The sequence below is a fragment of the Saccopteryx leptura genome, chromosome 10 (genome assembly GCF_036850995.1).
Source record: "Saccopteryx leptura isolate mSacLep1 chromosome 10, mSacLep1_pri_phased_curated, whole genome shotgun sequence".
Taxonomy (NCBI): domain Eukaryota; kingdom Metazoa; phylum Chordata; class Mammalia; order Chiroptera; family Emballonuridae; genus Saccopteryx; species Saccopteryx leptura.
This window is the reverse complement of record NC_089512.1, coordinates 59099268-59114101: the sequence shown is the minus strand read 5'-3', so window position 1 is coordinate 59114101 and position 14834 is coordinate 59099268. Positions and strand designations below refer to the sequence as shown.

The 14834-nt window shown below is 40.4% G+C and overlaps 1 protein-coding gene across 2 annotated transcripts in view; it reads right to left on the bottom strand.

The window, feature by feature from the left end:
• Positions 1-14834, bottom strand: part of CACNA2D3 (calcium voltage-gated channel auxiliary subunit alpha2delta 3) — a 1028076-nt gene that overhangs the window by 505783 nt on the left and 507459 nt on the right. For both annotated transcript variants that reach the window (XM_066350330.1, XM_066350329.1), the window contains exon 9: positions 10517-10591. In XM_066350330.1, coding sequence (XP_066206427.1) covers positions 10517-10591 — 75 coding nt within the window. The remainder of the gene's footprint in view (positions 1-10516; positions 10592-14834) is intronic.

Below are 14834 nucleotides of genomic sequence, written 5' to 3'. Positions count from 1 at the left end.
TGGAGCCTTGGCTGCGGGAGGGGAAGAGAGAGACAGAGAGGAAGGAGGGGGTTGGGGGGTGGAGAAGCAAATGGGCGCTTCTCCTATGTGCCCTGGCCGGGAATCGAACCCGGGTCTCCCGCACGCCAGGCCGACGCTCTACCGCTGAGCCAACTGGCCAGGGAGTTTCATGTTTTTTGTTTTCAATGTTTTATGGATCATCTATTGAAACAAACAAGTAATTTCAAACAGCATCTTCTCCCAGGTGGCTCAGCCATTCTTTCGTTCTTGCTTCTACTGAGCATCTACCTTTTAGGCAGTAGCATGGGTGCCCCGTCTTTTCCTTCTGGAAAACAAAGAAGGTCTGTTCATCACAAGCCTGCCTGTTAGCCACAGTTGCAGACACGTGGACCAGGCTGCTCCACTTTCTAGACATGCAATTATGGATCCCACATGGGCACCTGACCTAGCAGAATCAATCAAAGTGCACAGAGCCCTGTAGGGGAGGTAGCAGGAGAAAGGGCGGATGAATCCTGACATTCTCCATTTAAGGCTTTCAGTGCGGGCTTTCCAACCCCAGGATATTGCAGTGAGGTGGGTGGATAGAAAGTCCCATTTTGCTTTTATAAATTTAATAGTCTCTGTCCCATGCCACTGAGCCCTGAATGTATATAGCCTACCATCGATGATAAAAATGGAAATGGTTCAAATGAGCCAAAAAAGCTCACCTTTGTTTTAAAATCTCCCAAGATTACAATGAGAAATAAATGCTTTGTCTTCAGAGATGTTCTCCACACAAAATGAGCCATAAGAACACTACAACTTCAATCAGGTTTTTTTTTCACATAGAACTAAAGCAACCTAATAAACACTGTTCATCTGTTCACACTGATTGGATACAGCCCCTTTTTAAGAGTATTTCTATACCTCAGGTTACTTTAAATTAAATTTTTTATTTTGAGGTAATTACTATAGAGCTACATGTAGTTGTCAGAAATTACAGGGAAAGGGGTAATGTGCCCTTTAACCATTATTCTTCAGTCACACTGCACAAGACTATAAATAGTACAGTGTCACAACCAGGATGCTGACACGCCCTTTGGAAGCCACTGAACTCGCCCTACTCCCACCTCTAACCCCCAGCAACCACTAATCTCTTTGACATTTCTATAATTGTGTCATTTCAAGAATGTTATATGAAGTATATATTATTTTGGGATTGATGCTTTCCACTCAGGATAATTCCCCAAAGATTTAAAGATTCATCTAAATTACTGAGTATCAATATCTTTTTAGAAATTGCTAAGCAGTATTTTATTATATATACAAGAGTGGGAAAAAGTATGTTAAATTACTAGCCATCATTACCTAAAAGATAAACCATAAGTAAGGATATGAAATCATAACAATAATAAGGCAAATAATACAAATAAATAATGCAATAATTAATAAATAAATAATACAGGGAAAAACTCTGTTTTGCATACTCAAAACTGTAAATCTACTTTTGCACACACCCCCTCCCCATATATACACATCACAGTTTAACCATTTATCTATTGATGGACATTAGGGTAGTTCCCCAGTTTTTGGCTATTATGAATAAAGCTGCTATGAACATTTGTCTACAGGTTTTTGTGTGCACGTAAATTTTTATTTTTCAGATAAATGCCCAAGAGTGAAAATGCTGGGTCATATCGTAACTGCACATTCAGTTTTATAAGAAACTGCCAAAAGTTTTCTGGAGTGGCTCTAGCATAATTTTCATCCTCATCAGCAATTCTCTACATGCTTACTGGCACTTAGTGTTTTTTTACTCTTTTATTCTAGTCATTCTAATAGGTCTGTAGTGATATCTCATAGTGGTTTTAATTTGAATTTCTCCAGAGGCTAATGATATTAAATATTCTTTCGTGTGCTTACTTTATCATGTCCTTTTCAGTAAAATGTCTCTTCATGTTTTTTGCCCATTTTCTAATTGGATTGTTTGTTTTCTGTGAGTTATTTATAAATACTCTACATACTCATTCTTTATTAAATATGTGATTTGTAAATATCTTTCCCAAGGTATAAAATATCTTCTATAGCTTGGGAGAAGATGTTTGCAAATCACATATCTTTCCATTCTTTCAAGCAGGGTCTTCCGAACAGCACAGTTTTGCTTTGTTTTGTTTCTAACCCTAATTTTGATGAGATCCATCATGTCAAATTTTCCTTCCATGGATTGTGCTTTTGGTGTCAAGCCTAAGGCTCTATCTAGCTCTAGATTCTAAAGATTTTCTCCTGCATTTTTTTCAGAGTGTGTCATAGTTGTACTTTCACATTTAAGTCTTTGACCCATTGGAACTATATTTTGTTTAAGTTGTGAGGTCTAAGTCAAGGTTAAGGTTTTTTTGTTTTGTTTTTATATTGTGTGTGGGGGGGGTGGGGGTCCGTGTGTGTGCTTATGAATGCTCAATTGCTCTGGCACCATGTGCTGAAAAGAATATCCTTCACTGAATTGTTTTTATACCTTTGTCAAAAATCAGTTGGGCATATTTGTGAGTACAGTTCTAACTTCTCTCTTCTGTTCCATTGGTCTATGTTCTGCTCCTACATTAACACCACTCTGCCTTCATTATTAGGCCTTAACATTGCATAGGTTGAGTCCTCCTGTTTTATTCTTCTCTTTCAGGATTATTTTACTGTTCTAGGTCCTGTGCCTTTCTATGTAAATCTCAGAGTGCCCTTATCTTTGTCTACAAAAGCCTTGCTGGGATTGATAAAAATTGCTTTAAATTACAGTTCAGTTTGAACAGAACTGACATCTTGACTCTGTTGAGTCTTCCCATGCATGAACACGGTTAAGTCCCACAATTTATTTAGGGTTTCTTTGATTTCTTTCATGAGCATTTTGTGATTTACAGCATACAGAGCCTATACAAGTTTTACTGTTTATTTCTTTGGAGAAATTATAAATGGTATTGTTTTCAAATTAGGTTTCCATATGTTCATTGTTAGTATATAGATATGTGATTGGTTTTTGTGCATTCATCGTATATATGAGACTTTGTTGAACTTAATCATTAGTTCTAGGAGTTTTGGGTTTTTGCATTTTTGGTAGATTCATTGGAATTTTCTATGTATACAATTATGTCATGTGAAAATAAGGATAGTTTAAGTCCTTCCTTTCTGACCTATATGTCCTTTATTTCTTTGAGGAAAAGCTTTCAAACTTTTACTGCTTAACTTTAGATTAGCTGTAGCATTTTATAGATGGTCATTATCAATTTGAGGAAGATACCTCTGTTCCTGTTTTGCTGAAAGTTTTTTTTTAATTGTGAATGTGTGTTGTATTTTATTAAATGCCTTTGTTGAATTAATTGATGTGACCACATCATTTTTCACCTTTAGCCTGTTGATATGGATTGGCTGGACACATGTGAACGAGCATCACACCTGGATTAAATCTTACTTGGTGATGGTGTATAATTCTTTACATATATTGTTGGATTTGATGTGCTATGATTTTATTAAGGATTCTTGCTGGTAAGTTCATGAGGCATATTGGTCAGTAGTTTTCTTTTGTACTTTTGTTTATCAGGGTACTACTAGTCTTATAAAATAAGTTGGGGGGATTTTGCTTCTCTTGTTTTTCTGGAAGAGATTGGTGTTAATTTTTCTTTAAATGCTTGATAGAATTATCGAGTAAAACCATCTGGGACTCAATTACATTTTTTCTCTTTTGGAACTTTAAATTATGAATAGAATTTTTTTAATACTTATAGGACTATTTAGATTATCTTTTCCATCTTGTTTGGATTTTCATAACTTGTAGTTTTTGAGTATTTGTTCCATCTTTTCTAAGTTCTCAAATTTATGAGTGTAAAGATGTTTGAAATACCTTTGTATTATTTTTAATAACTTCAGTAGTGATATTTCCTGTTTCACTTCTGATATTGGTGACTTGTCACTTCTCTCCTTTAATTTTTATTAGTCTTGCTAGAAGTTTATCAGTTTTATTGATTTTTTTGTAAGAACCAGCTTTTGTTGTCATGATTTTTCTTTATTGTTAACCTGCTCCAATTTAATTTATTTCTGCTTTCTATTATTTCCTTCTTCCTGTTTGCTTTGGGTTTATTATGCTTCAAGTTTTCTAGTTTATTGTGGTAGAACGTTAGATTATTTATTTGAGGCTTTTCTTGTTTTAATGTAAGCCTTTAGTGCTAATAGTTTACCTCTAAAAATTGTAACAGCTTTGTGCCACATATTTTGATATATCATCTTTTCGTTTTTATTTAGTTTTATAGATATTTTAAAATATTTCCTTCAGCCTAACCAGGCGGTGGCGCACTGGATAAAGCATTGGACTGGGATGTGGAAGGACCCAGGTTTGAGACCCCGAGGTCACCAGCTTGAATGCGAGCTCAACTGGTTTGAGCAAAGCTCACCAGCTTGGACCCAAGGTCGCTGGCTCAAGCAAGGGGTCACTTGGTCTACTGAAGTCCCATAGTCAAGGCACATATGAGAAAGCAATCAATGAACAACTAAGGTGTCACAACGAAAAACTGATGATTGATGCTTCTCATCTCTCTCCATTCCTGTCTGTCTGTCCCTATCTATCCCTCTCTCTGTCTCTGTTAAAAAAAAAAAAAAGTTTAAAAATATTTCCCTCAATACCTTTTCTTTGACCTATCAATTATTTAGAAATGTGCTTCATTTCTAAGTGTTTAAAGACTTTTCTGTCATCTTTCTGTTACTGATTTCTAGTTTGATTCCATTATTATCAGAAAAGATACTCAGTATGAGGTCAACTCTTTCACAGTTGTCAAGGCTTATATTATGACCCAGAATATGTTTATCTTGGTTGACATTCCACGGGTACTTGAAAAGAACGTGCATGTTGCTGCTATTGGGCAAAGCATTCTACAAATGTTATTCAGATCTTATTGACTGATAATTTTGTTCAGTGCTTCTATATCCTTGGTGACTTTTGGCTTAGTAGTCTGTCAATAAAAGGCTATGAAATGCACAACTATCCACTGTAACTGTAGGCTTTTATATTTCTACTCCCTGCAGTATTAATTTTTTAAATTTATTTTTCAATTACTGTTGACATACAATATTGCATTATTTTGGATGGGTAGCACAGTGATTAGACTTTTATATACCTTACAAAGTGTTGACCCCAAAAAATCTAGTACCCATCTGACATGATACATAGTTATTACAGTATTATTGACTGTATTCCCTATGCTGTACTTTATATTCCTGTATTTTTATCATTGACAATTTGTACTTCTTAACCCCTTTCACCTTTTTCACATATTCCCCAAGCCCCCTCTTATCCAGTAACCATCAATTTGTTCTCTCTATGAATTTTCTATTTTGTTTTTCATTTATTTTTTATATTTCACATATAAGTAAAATAATATGGCATTTGCTTTCTCTGTCTGACATATCACTTAGCATAATACCCTCTAGGTCCATCCATGCTTTTAAAAATCACAAGATTGCATTCTTTCTTATGGCTGAGTAATATTCCATTGTATATATGTACTACATCTTCTTTATCCACTTGTCTATCAATGGACAGTTAGCCAATGATACATCTGATAAGGTATTAATATTCAAAATATACAAGAAACTCATACAACTTAACAGCAACAAAAAGCACAATCTGATTAAAAATAGACAGAGAACCTAAATAGACACTTCTTCAAAGAAGACATACAGATGGCCAACAGCCATATGAAAAGATGCTCAGTGTCACTAATCACCAGCTCTGTTCATTTTCATCATGTGTTTTGAAGCTCCATAGTTTAATCCAAACATATTTAGAAGTGTTATGTCTCCCTGGTAGACTAATCCTTTTATCCTTCTATATTTTCCCTCATTATCTCTAATAATTTTCTTTGCTCTAAAGATCACTTTACCTGAAATTAATATAGCTACTCTTATTTTTAATTAATATTTGCATTGTATATTTTCTCCCATCCTTTTACTTTCAACATATTCATGTCCGTAAATTTCTTGTAGTAGTATATGGATGGATCATTTTATAATCTACTCAATCTCTATCTTTTAATTGATGCATTTAGATCAAGATAGTTAAGGCTTAAGTCTGTCAATTTACATCTTTTGTTGTTCATTTCCTTTGCATTTCATCCTTGTTTCTCTTCTCTTAAATTCCTCTGAGTTAATTTCAAGTATACCTTTTTTTTTCTTTTTTTTTCTTTTTTTTACAGAGACAGAGAGAGAGAGAGTCAGAGAGACAGACAGACAGGAACGGAGAGAGATGAGAAGCATCAATCATCAGGTTTTCGTTGAGACACCCTAGTTATTCATTGATTGCTTTCTCATATGTGCCTTGACTGCGGGCCTTCAGCAGACCAAGTAACCCCTTGCTTGAGCCAACGACCTTGGGTCCAAGCTGGTGAGCTTTGCTCAAACCAGATGAACCCACGCTCAAGCTGGCGACCTCAGGTTCTCGAACCTGGGTCCTCCGCATCCCAGTCTGACACTCTACCCACTGCGCCACCGCCTGGTCAGGCAAGTATACCTCTTTTTTATTGTTTTCTTTACAGTAGCTCTAGTTATTACAAATTTGTAACTAGTCACAGTCTACTGGTATCAGCATTTATCAATTTCATTGAAATGTAGAAATTACTTCTAATTAGGTCCCTTTGCCCTCCATACTTCTAAAATATAATCTCTTAAATATTTCCTCAACAAGCATTGGGTATTACATCAGATAATACTATAATTTTTGCTTCAACTATCAAATATAATTTAAGAATCTTCTGAGAATTAGGATAGTCTATTATACTTACTCTTATTTTTAGACATTTCAATATTCTTTCCTTTCTGAAGTTTCAATCTCTTTACTATTATTTCTTTTCTGTTTGTAGAATTTCTCTAGCTCTTCTTTGAAGGTAGAGATGCTGGTAACAAATTCTCAGAGTTTTCATTCATCTGATAATGTCTTCATTTCTCCTTCATTTATAAAATATTTTCATTGAATATAGAATCCTGGGTTGACAGTTTTTTTTAAGTACTTGAAGAATACTATACCACTTCCTCCTGGCCCCCATGATTTTACTTGAGAAATTTGCTGTCATTCAAATGAAAAGCTATAGTGACAAGTCCTTTCTCTCTGGCTGCTATTGTGTCTTTTCCTTGTCTAATTGTATTTAATTATGATGTGTCTTGCCATTGATTTACTTAGGTTTATCTTATTTGGAAGATGCTTAGTCTCTTGAATATATATTTGTTTATGCCTTTCATTAGTTTGGGAAAGTTTTCAGTCAATATATCTTCAAACCTCTATCCAGTCTACTCTCTCTTTCCTCTTTTAGGACTTTCATAACATGAGTGCTTGTTCTTTTGTTATTAACCTGCATGTTCCTGGAACTCTGTTCACTCCAGGCCATTTTCTCTCTGTTGTTTGGGTCATTTCTACTGATCTGTCCTAACATTCACTGATTTTATCTGCTGTCATCTCCACTCTACTAGAGCACTGATCCAGTGAACTTTTTATTTTGGTGACTATATTTTCAGTTCTCTAATTTCCATTTGGCTCTTTTTTATAACTTATATTTCTCTACTGAGCTTTTCTATTTTTTCATTTGCTTCAAGAGAATTCCTAATTGCTTACTGAAGCAACGCGGTAATTTCAACATCTGATTCATGTCGATATTGGCTTGTGTTGATTGTCTTTTCTCACTCATATTGTGACTTTCCTGGTTTTGGGGTCATAAGAATTTTTTTTTATCACATTTTGAACATTTTTGATTGTATATTGTGAGACTCTGAATCCTGTTTAAGCATTTTTCTCAGTATTTGGTCTCTCTGTTGAGGTGTAGCACATGAGCCAAGTGGGTACTGGTCGGCTGGAAGATCAACTCTATTTAGCCCCATTGAAGCTGTGGAGGGTTGGTCTATGGTTGCCATTGGTGTTTGGCTGGAGAAGGAAGGTATTGTCTCACAGATTTTCTTAGACAGGCCACCTTTGTCCCAGTTCTTTAGTTAGAGGAAATAATCTTTCCTTGAGACCATTTTTTAAAATCTGTGCCTAGTGTGTATTATTGGTTCTGGTAGAGGGTTCTGATAGAGTCTTCTGGATTGCTCCATTTGGGATAAATGGGAATCAGTAGGAATCCATGGAATTCACCCTGTGTCTTTAGACTAGGTCATGTACAGGAGCTTTTATTTGCAAGTGAGAGAATCCAACTAAAATGTGGCTACCCTGTACTGGCAGAATCAGAGTCTGGATTAAATTTTATATTCAAAATACTACTTCAGTCTTTAATACCTAAAAATTCAAAGGAAATTTAAAATAAATTCTTAGCCTACCTTGTCTAACAACTTTTTTCATTCATAAAACTTTGTATCTCCAAATACCAAACTGGCACTGTTCATTGGGAAGTCATCTAAAGGAAGGCCTTAGTCATTTTTTTTTTAAGTGAGAAGAGGGGATATAAAGAGACAGGCTCCTGCGTGAGCCTCAACCAACCCGAATCTACCCAGTGACCCCCATCTGGGGACAATGCTCTGCCCATCTGGGGTCAACCACAACCAATCTGTTTTTAATGCTTGAGGTGGAGGCTCCAGGGAGCCATACTTAGCGCCCGGGCCCATGTGCTCGAATCAATAGAGCCATGGCTGAGGGAGAGGAAGAGAGAGAAAGAGAGAGAGAGAAAGAAAAGGGGGAGGGGAAGAGAAGTGGGGGGGGAGAAGCAGATGCTTGACTCTCCTCTGTGCCCTGACCGGGAATCGCACCCAGGATATCCAAGCACCAGGCCGACGCTTCACTGCTGAGTCAACCAGCCAAGGCCGGCCTTAGTCATTTTAAGCATCTTTTCTATCTAATGTCATAACCACCATTACTGGACACCTATTTGAGGCTTGGAAAATATTCCAGGGCTACTACATTGGGAAAGAAATGTTATCCTGAACCAGGCAATGGCCACACAAAAGAAAAGCCTACCTGAGACCAGAAAATGACCATAAACAAACATTCCTTAGATAAACTTGTTCTTTGAACTACAACATATACATTTCTCTCTCCTAAAAATAAAGCTTGTTATGGTATTTCTTGACCCTCAGATTGAAGCTTGGATGTGAACCCTGATGAAACTTTTCCTTCTCACCTGTGTTCCAGTTATAACAAGTTTTTCTCAATCCTCTGTCATCCACTCCCTCAGAAATGCCCACACCAGGTGCTTCTCCTGCCTGCATCTAAGAGAGCACCCATCATTCCCGTCTGGGCCAGGGGGTCTGCCCAGCACATGCACAGAGCCTCACAGAGGCTGACCGTGGCCGCTGTGCTCAGCCACCTCAGGGCTGCTCCAGGGCAGAGGCACTCCTTTATTGTACCCATCCGGCAGTTACAGCAGAACAAGGTGAGCAATGGCAGCTACAAGTTCCAGGAGGGGTGCCATCATTGTCCTCCAACTACACCTTCCACCTCAACAGCGGCCAGGCCCTGGGGGAGCGGTGCCGGCAGCTACAGTGCTGTATTGAAAGATTTAAAGGTGGCCAAAGGGAAACAAGATCGACTTTTATCCTGCTTTATTTTTCTTTCTTAAATTTTATTGATTCATTTTTAGAGAGAGAGGTGAGAGGAGAGAGAGAGAGAGAGAGAGAGAGAGAGAGAGAGAGAGAAGGGGGAGGAACAGGAAGCATCAACTCCCATATGTGCCTTGACCAGGCAAGCCCAGGGTTGTGAACTGATGACCTCTGTGTTCCAGGTCAACACTTCAGCCACTGCGCCACCACAGGTCAGGCCGAAACAAGATCTATTTTTATAAAAATCTATTCTGGGAATTCCTCTAGAATGCTCCAACTGGAAGGTAAACATCTATCCAATTTTTTAAAGGGCCTCCTTTAACCAGCCCTTTTTTGTTCAATACTATTTATGGAGTGGTGATGGGTACACTACATAAGCAACAGTTCAAATGCTGTAGAAATGTTTACCTGAAACCTATGTACTCTTATGGATCAATGTCATCCCTTTAAATGTAATTTTCTAAATAAAGTTTTAAAAAATGTATGGAGCAGACAATGCTTGGAACATTAAAGATATAGCAGAGAGCAGACGTCATCCCTATGCTTGTAAAGTTTCCCTTCTCACCCAGGAGACAAGTTACCCCAACAGCTACCCCCACCATTATTTAATCAATTGTATTATATACAACAATCACATAACAAGTGACTTCCATTTTCTTTAAAATCTCAGCAAAAGTCGTATTTTTTCAATGATGTCAACATAGTTTTGAGCACAACAGAGCACGTACTCAGAGAAAGAGAAAATCAGTCAGTTGCTTCAGAATTAGTAAGCACGGAACTCAATGTAATCATTTTACTGCCATGATTTCATTTGTGCCTCTTCCTAAATGTGCTACACCCTGGGTGGGGTTCTGAAGCCCTTGATGAAAGAGCAATGCATTTGGTAAGCTTCTAAAAGTTAAGACAGAATCACTATACGTGGTCACCATGAAGGAGGCAGCAGGGTGGGCCATGACCCCGAACGCACCCGCCCAGCAGCAGGCCTCACCTCCTTGTTTGTTCGGTCAGCTTGCACCAATGTTCCATTCAGGCAAGGTTCCACGTAGTGAAGCTCCTCGTTATACTGCAGAGGGAAGAAACAGCCAACAGGAAACAATTAAGGTTTTAAAGGGTCCTCCTTAATAATTTAAGGATACAGAAACAAAAAGCAGAACAATCACAGGCTCAATTTGTTCACATAAGCTAGCTTTCTCAGTTGGTGCCCGTAGAGAAATCATGCTTATGTGCCAAAGACTGTCTTTATTCTTTTCCTATCTAAAAAAAAAAACTTCTAGAGCACATGTTTGTGTCTGGCAGTGTTCAGGGTGCACACAGTTAAATGATAATCCTTCAGGGGCAACTCCAAACACTGGGGCTCCCTGGACAAGGCTGACAACACGCGGTCCACGTAGACTCTAAAGAGCATTTCAGACCTGGGTGAATAGAGCTCCAGCTCCTGTCTTTGGCTTCATGGAGCCAAAGGAATCCTGTGTGGGTCACATGTGTATGAGGACAGAATAGAAGAGCGGCCTTGATGTTCCCTGGTCACTGTGGAGGCTACGCAGGTATTGGTCACTCTGTTACTCATGCACAGTGACACCACCTTCTACACAGGCCAATGCCCACCTTCCAATCATTTTTGATCCCAGAACACCCAGGATAAGACCATGTTTTTGTCCACAGCTCACAACTAGGAAGTGGATTTTTCACTGTTCCTCTCTTTACTTCCCTTACCAGGCACGATTCCCTACACTGTAGCCAGGCTGGTCTTTCCAAAATAGAAATCTGACTAAGTAACCTCTGTTCAAACCCATTCACAGTCCCCCTGCTCTTCAAATGGACCTTTCCACGGCTTGTCTGGCAAGGTTCTGGACACTTTGCATCTGTTGACTTTTCTAGCATCTTCATTCATTAGTCCTCCCCCATGAACTCAGCACGGGCCAGTTCTAATTCCCATTCTGTCCTCTGACATGTCCTGTCTTTCCCCTTGGGCCTTCCAACACTGGGCCCTCTGCCTGAGGCCCTCACTGGGCATCTCCTGGCTGACTCCTTTTCATCCTCTGGGTCAGCTCACTCCTGCCTCCCCTGGGGCAGGCAAGACCCCTCCCTGCTTACTTCTGAATTCCAGTTACCTAGTGCCTGGGCCCCTCACCACAAGTGGGGCCACATTGCTAAAATCCATGTCTGACTCCTCGGTGTATTCCCCGGGACATAGCAGGTGCCTAAGAACAATTTGTTAAATGACAATCTCATGGCATTCTCACTTTATCCACCAAAGGCCTAGCCTGAGCTCCTGAGAGAAGGAACCAGAACCATCAGTCACAGGCCCAGATTGCACGCAAAGTCTGGCTAAGGAGTTGGACTTTAAGTCTGTGGCACAGTGGATTATGGAGGGCTGTGAACAGAGGATGAGTGGAAAAAAAGAGATGAACTTGGGAGAACTGCCCTGGGCACCCTGCAGGGATAGACTCAAGAGGACCAGACCTGCAGCTGCAGTAATAGCCACTGAGACACCGCGGGTTTCGCGTGCTGAGATGTGTACAAGGAAGTAGCAGTAGAGGTAACATTAATGCCAGCTGTTAACGGTTACTGAGCATTTCCTTTACCCAGACCTGGGCTGGACTTCATCCACAGGACATTCCAACCTCATGTGGTAAGTGCTTCCAATTCCTTTCCCTTTACAGAGAGGAAAACTGAGGCACAGTAGAAACAATCAACGTGCTCAAAGTGATGCATAAAGGACGGAGTCCAGATTCAGCCCCGGGTAGTCTGATGCACAGCCACCGCCCAGGATGACAAAGCCCAGGCGCTCCTCTCTGGCCCCCAAGCTTCAGTGTTTCTCGCCAGTCTGACCCGCTCCTGCTCTAACCTTTGTTCTTAGTCTGGTCACACAAAAGCATTTGGAAAACTATCACTCAATGGTCTTAGAGCTTAGATCTCTTCTGATGAGGCATGAAGGAAAAATATATTCATGTAATTCTGAAATTAGCCATTGACAAATGGGAGTGCAACGTTTTGTGACTAAACAGGGCAGGATCCAGAAAGCAACTACACAGTCCAACCTGAAGAAGAGCTTCTCCAAAGTTCTCAGTTCCTATTGGACTGACACTGGGAATTGCTGAAAAAGTGAATGAATGAATGAATGAATGAATGAATAAATAAATAAATCAAACAGCCATCCTCCTTCCCTCCACCCTTGCTATTGACTGATTTGGTCCAGGGAGACAATACATCCATTCCTAAAGCCTAAAGCAGAGTCAGTCAGAGCCAATCACAGCTGTCAGTCCCCCTCTGCTGGATACATGCTTTCATAGCCTGTCTTGCAGTGAGGGTTGGTCGAGGGTTGGTCAAGCAACTCCTTCTCAGCCAATGAAACTTGAAGAGTAGTTTTCTGGGCAGTTTCAATGAATTTTATTCCCACTAAGGAAAAACTCTTCTATATCCACTGCTGTCTTTCACACTTGGGATGCTCTCATGCAGTTGCAAGCATTCTGCAACCATGAGGTGACAAGGTTGAAAGTGGAGAGTCAAGTCCAAGGAAGACAGAGCAGGAAGAGGGAGCCATGTGGGTCCTCGGGGACACTGCTGAATCACTGCAGCTGCGTCCTCCAGGCTTCTCCCAGGAGATTATAGATGCCTAGAGGCTCAAGCAGCCTTCATTCATTGTTTCATAACTTGCAGCCAAAAACTTTCCAACTCTTTCCAGGTAAATTTAAAACGCCATCTCCATTCTGCCTAATAAACACTCTCAAAGTTGATTCTTAGAGTTGTACAGTCTGAGTTGGGAGTCAGGACACAAGTCCAAGTCCTGCTTCTGCCATGTACTCACTGTGTGGCCTTGGGGAAGGCACTAAACCTCTCTGATCCCAGATTCTAGTGCATGCAAAGATGCTAATTCATCTTGTTTACTCTCTAGGGGTCCCTGTGAGGATCCATTGTGGCAATAGACCTGAAACTACTTGGCTAATGTAAAGGCCTGTGCATGTTGGGGGGCTGCAGAGGGGACTTAAAAGTAAAGAAGACCAAGAAGTTCTTGCCCTCATCAAGGAGGAACATATGCAGTAATCAAAACCATGCTCACCGTCACTGTGTGAGCCATGGCCAAAGTGGAGGAATCTGCTCTTCTGAACCACTGCCAGCTTGTTAGTGGCATCATCCAAGCTTGCAGTTGACTAATTTCCCTTCATGCATCAGGATAAAGCTATGCTGAGCAATCTGGTGTGTATCCCCAAAGGGAGCTGGGCTCAGCCATCTGCGTGACGGAACGATGCACACCAGGCAGCTGGGCATGCCCACCACGCCAGCCCAGCTCCTCCCAAGGGGGCACAAGGGTGCCCCGCATGTGGAACTGCTTCCGAGCTCCCAGCAGCAATCTGTCTGAAAGTCTTTCACTTCTGCATTTTCATGGATGTTCCTGAAATTTCTACTCTGTGAAACAAAAATGTGGGATGGACATATCTTTTACACCTGAGCATCTGGTCGCAGCGGCCCTAAGATGTGATGCCCTTATGAATGGTTCTCCTTCATCCTTAAACAATCAGATTCCACTAGTCTAAGGAGGAAAAGGATGAAATGTGCCTCATCCCTGGCAACAGAGAGTTTTTTTCTGTCATTTGCTTTTGCTCCTTCTCACTACCAAGATTGAATCGTAAAGAGAAACTCAACCAACTCCCATTTCCCCCAAAGTGGTAAATTGTTTCTGAAATTTCTGGGGAATGGGAGGAGTCTCTTCGCTGAACAGATGGTCTAGCCAGCCCACCAGCCACATGGTGAGGAGATGGACAAAGAACTTTTTTCTGTAAAGAGTTCAGAAACGCTCACATAGACACAGGATCTCAGTCACTGCTGGTTCCCTCCTCCCCTTCTCTCATCTGATTGGATTATCTCCTCTGACTCCTACACACACTAGAGTAGGACAGTAGAGCTGAAGTAACTGAGGCAGACAAGCTGGGTTCCAATCCTGGTTCTGACACACACTCACTGGTGACCTAAGCCAAGGTGTGTCAGCTTCTGAGCCCTAGTGTTTGTGTTGGGGAAATTGGGGATGGTAACTAATCCTCCCCCATAAGCTCACTGTGAGGACGAAACTTGATGGTTTGGTAAAGGGTTAGCACAGAATCTGGCATATAAGAAACAGAAAGACCCTGGTACACATGCACAGAAAGAAAGAAAATAAATGCAAGTGTGATGTGTGCTGCGCAGACACAAAGGACCACGGGTACCCTCCCCCGAGTGTACTGGCTAAGTAGGAAGCGGATGTGGGGACAATGGCAGTAACCTACTCTTAGGGACACGGCTCACATGCCGCTGACCTCCTCTAGAGAGCA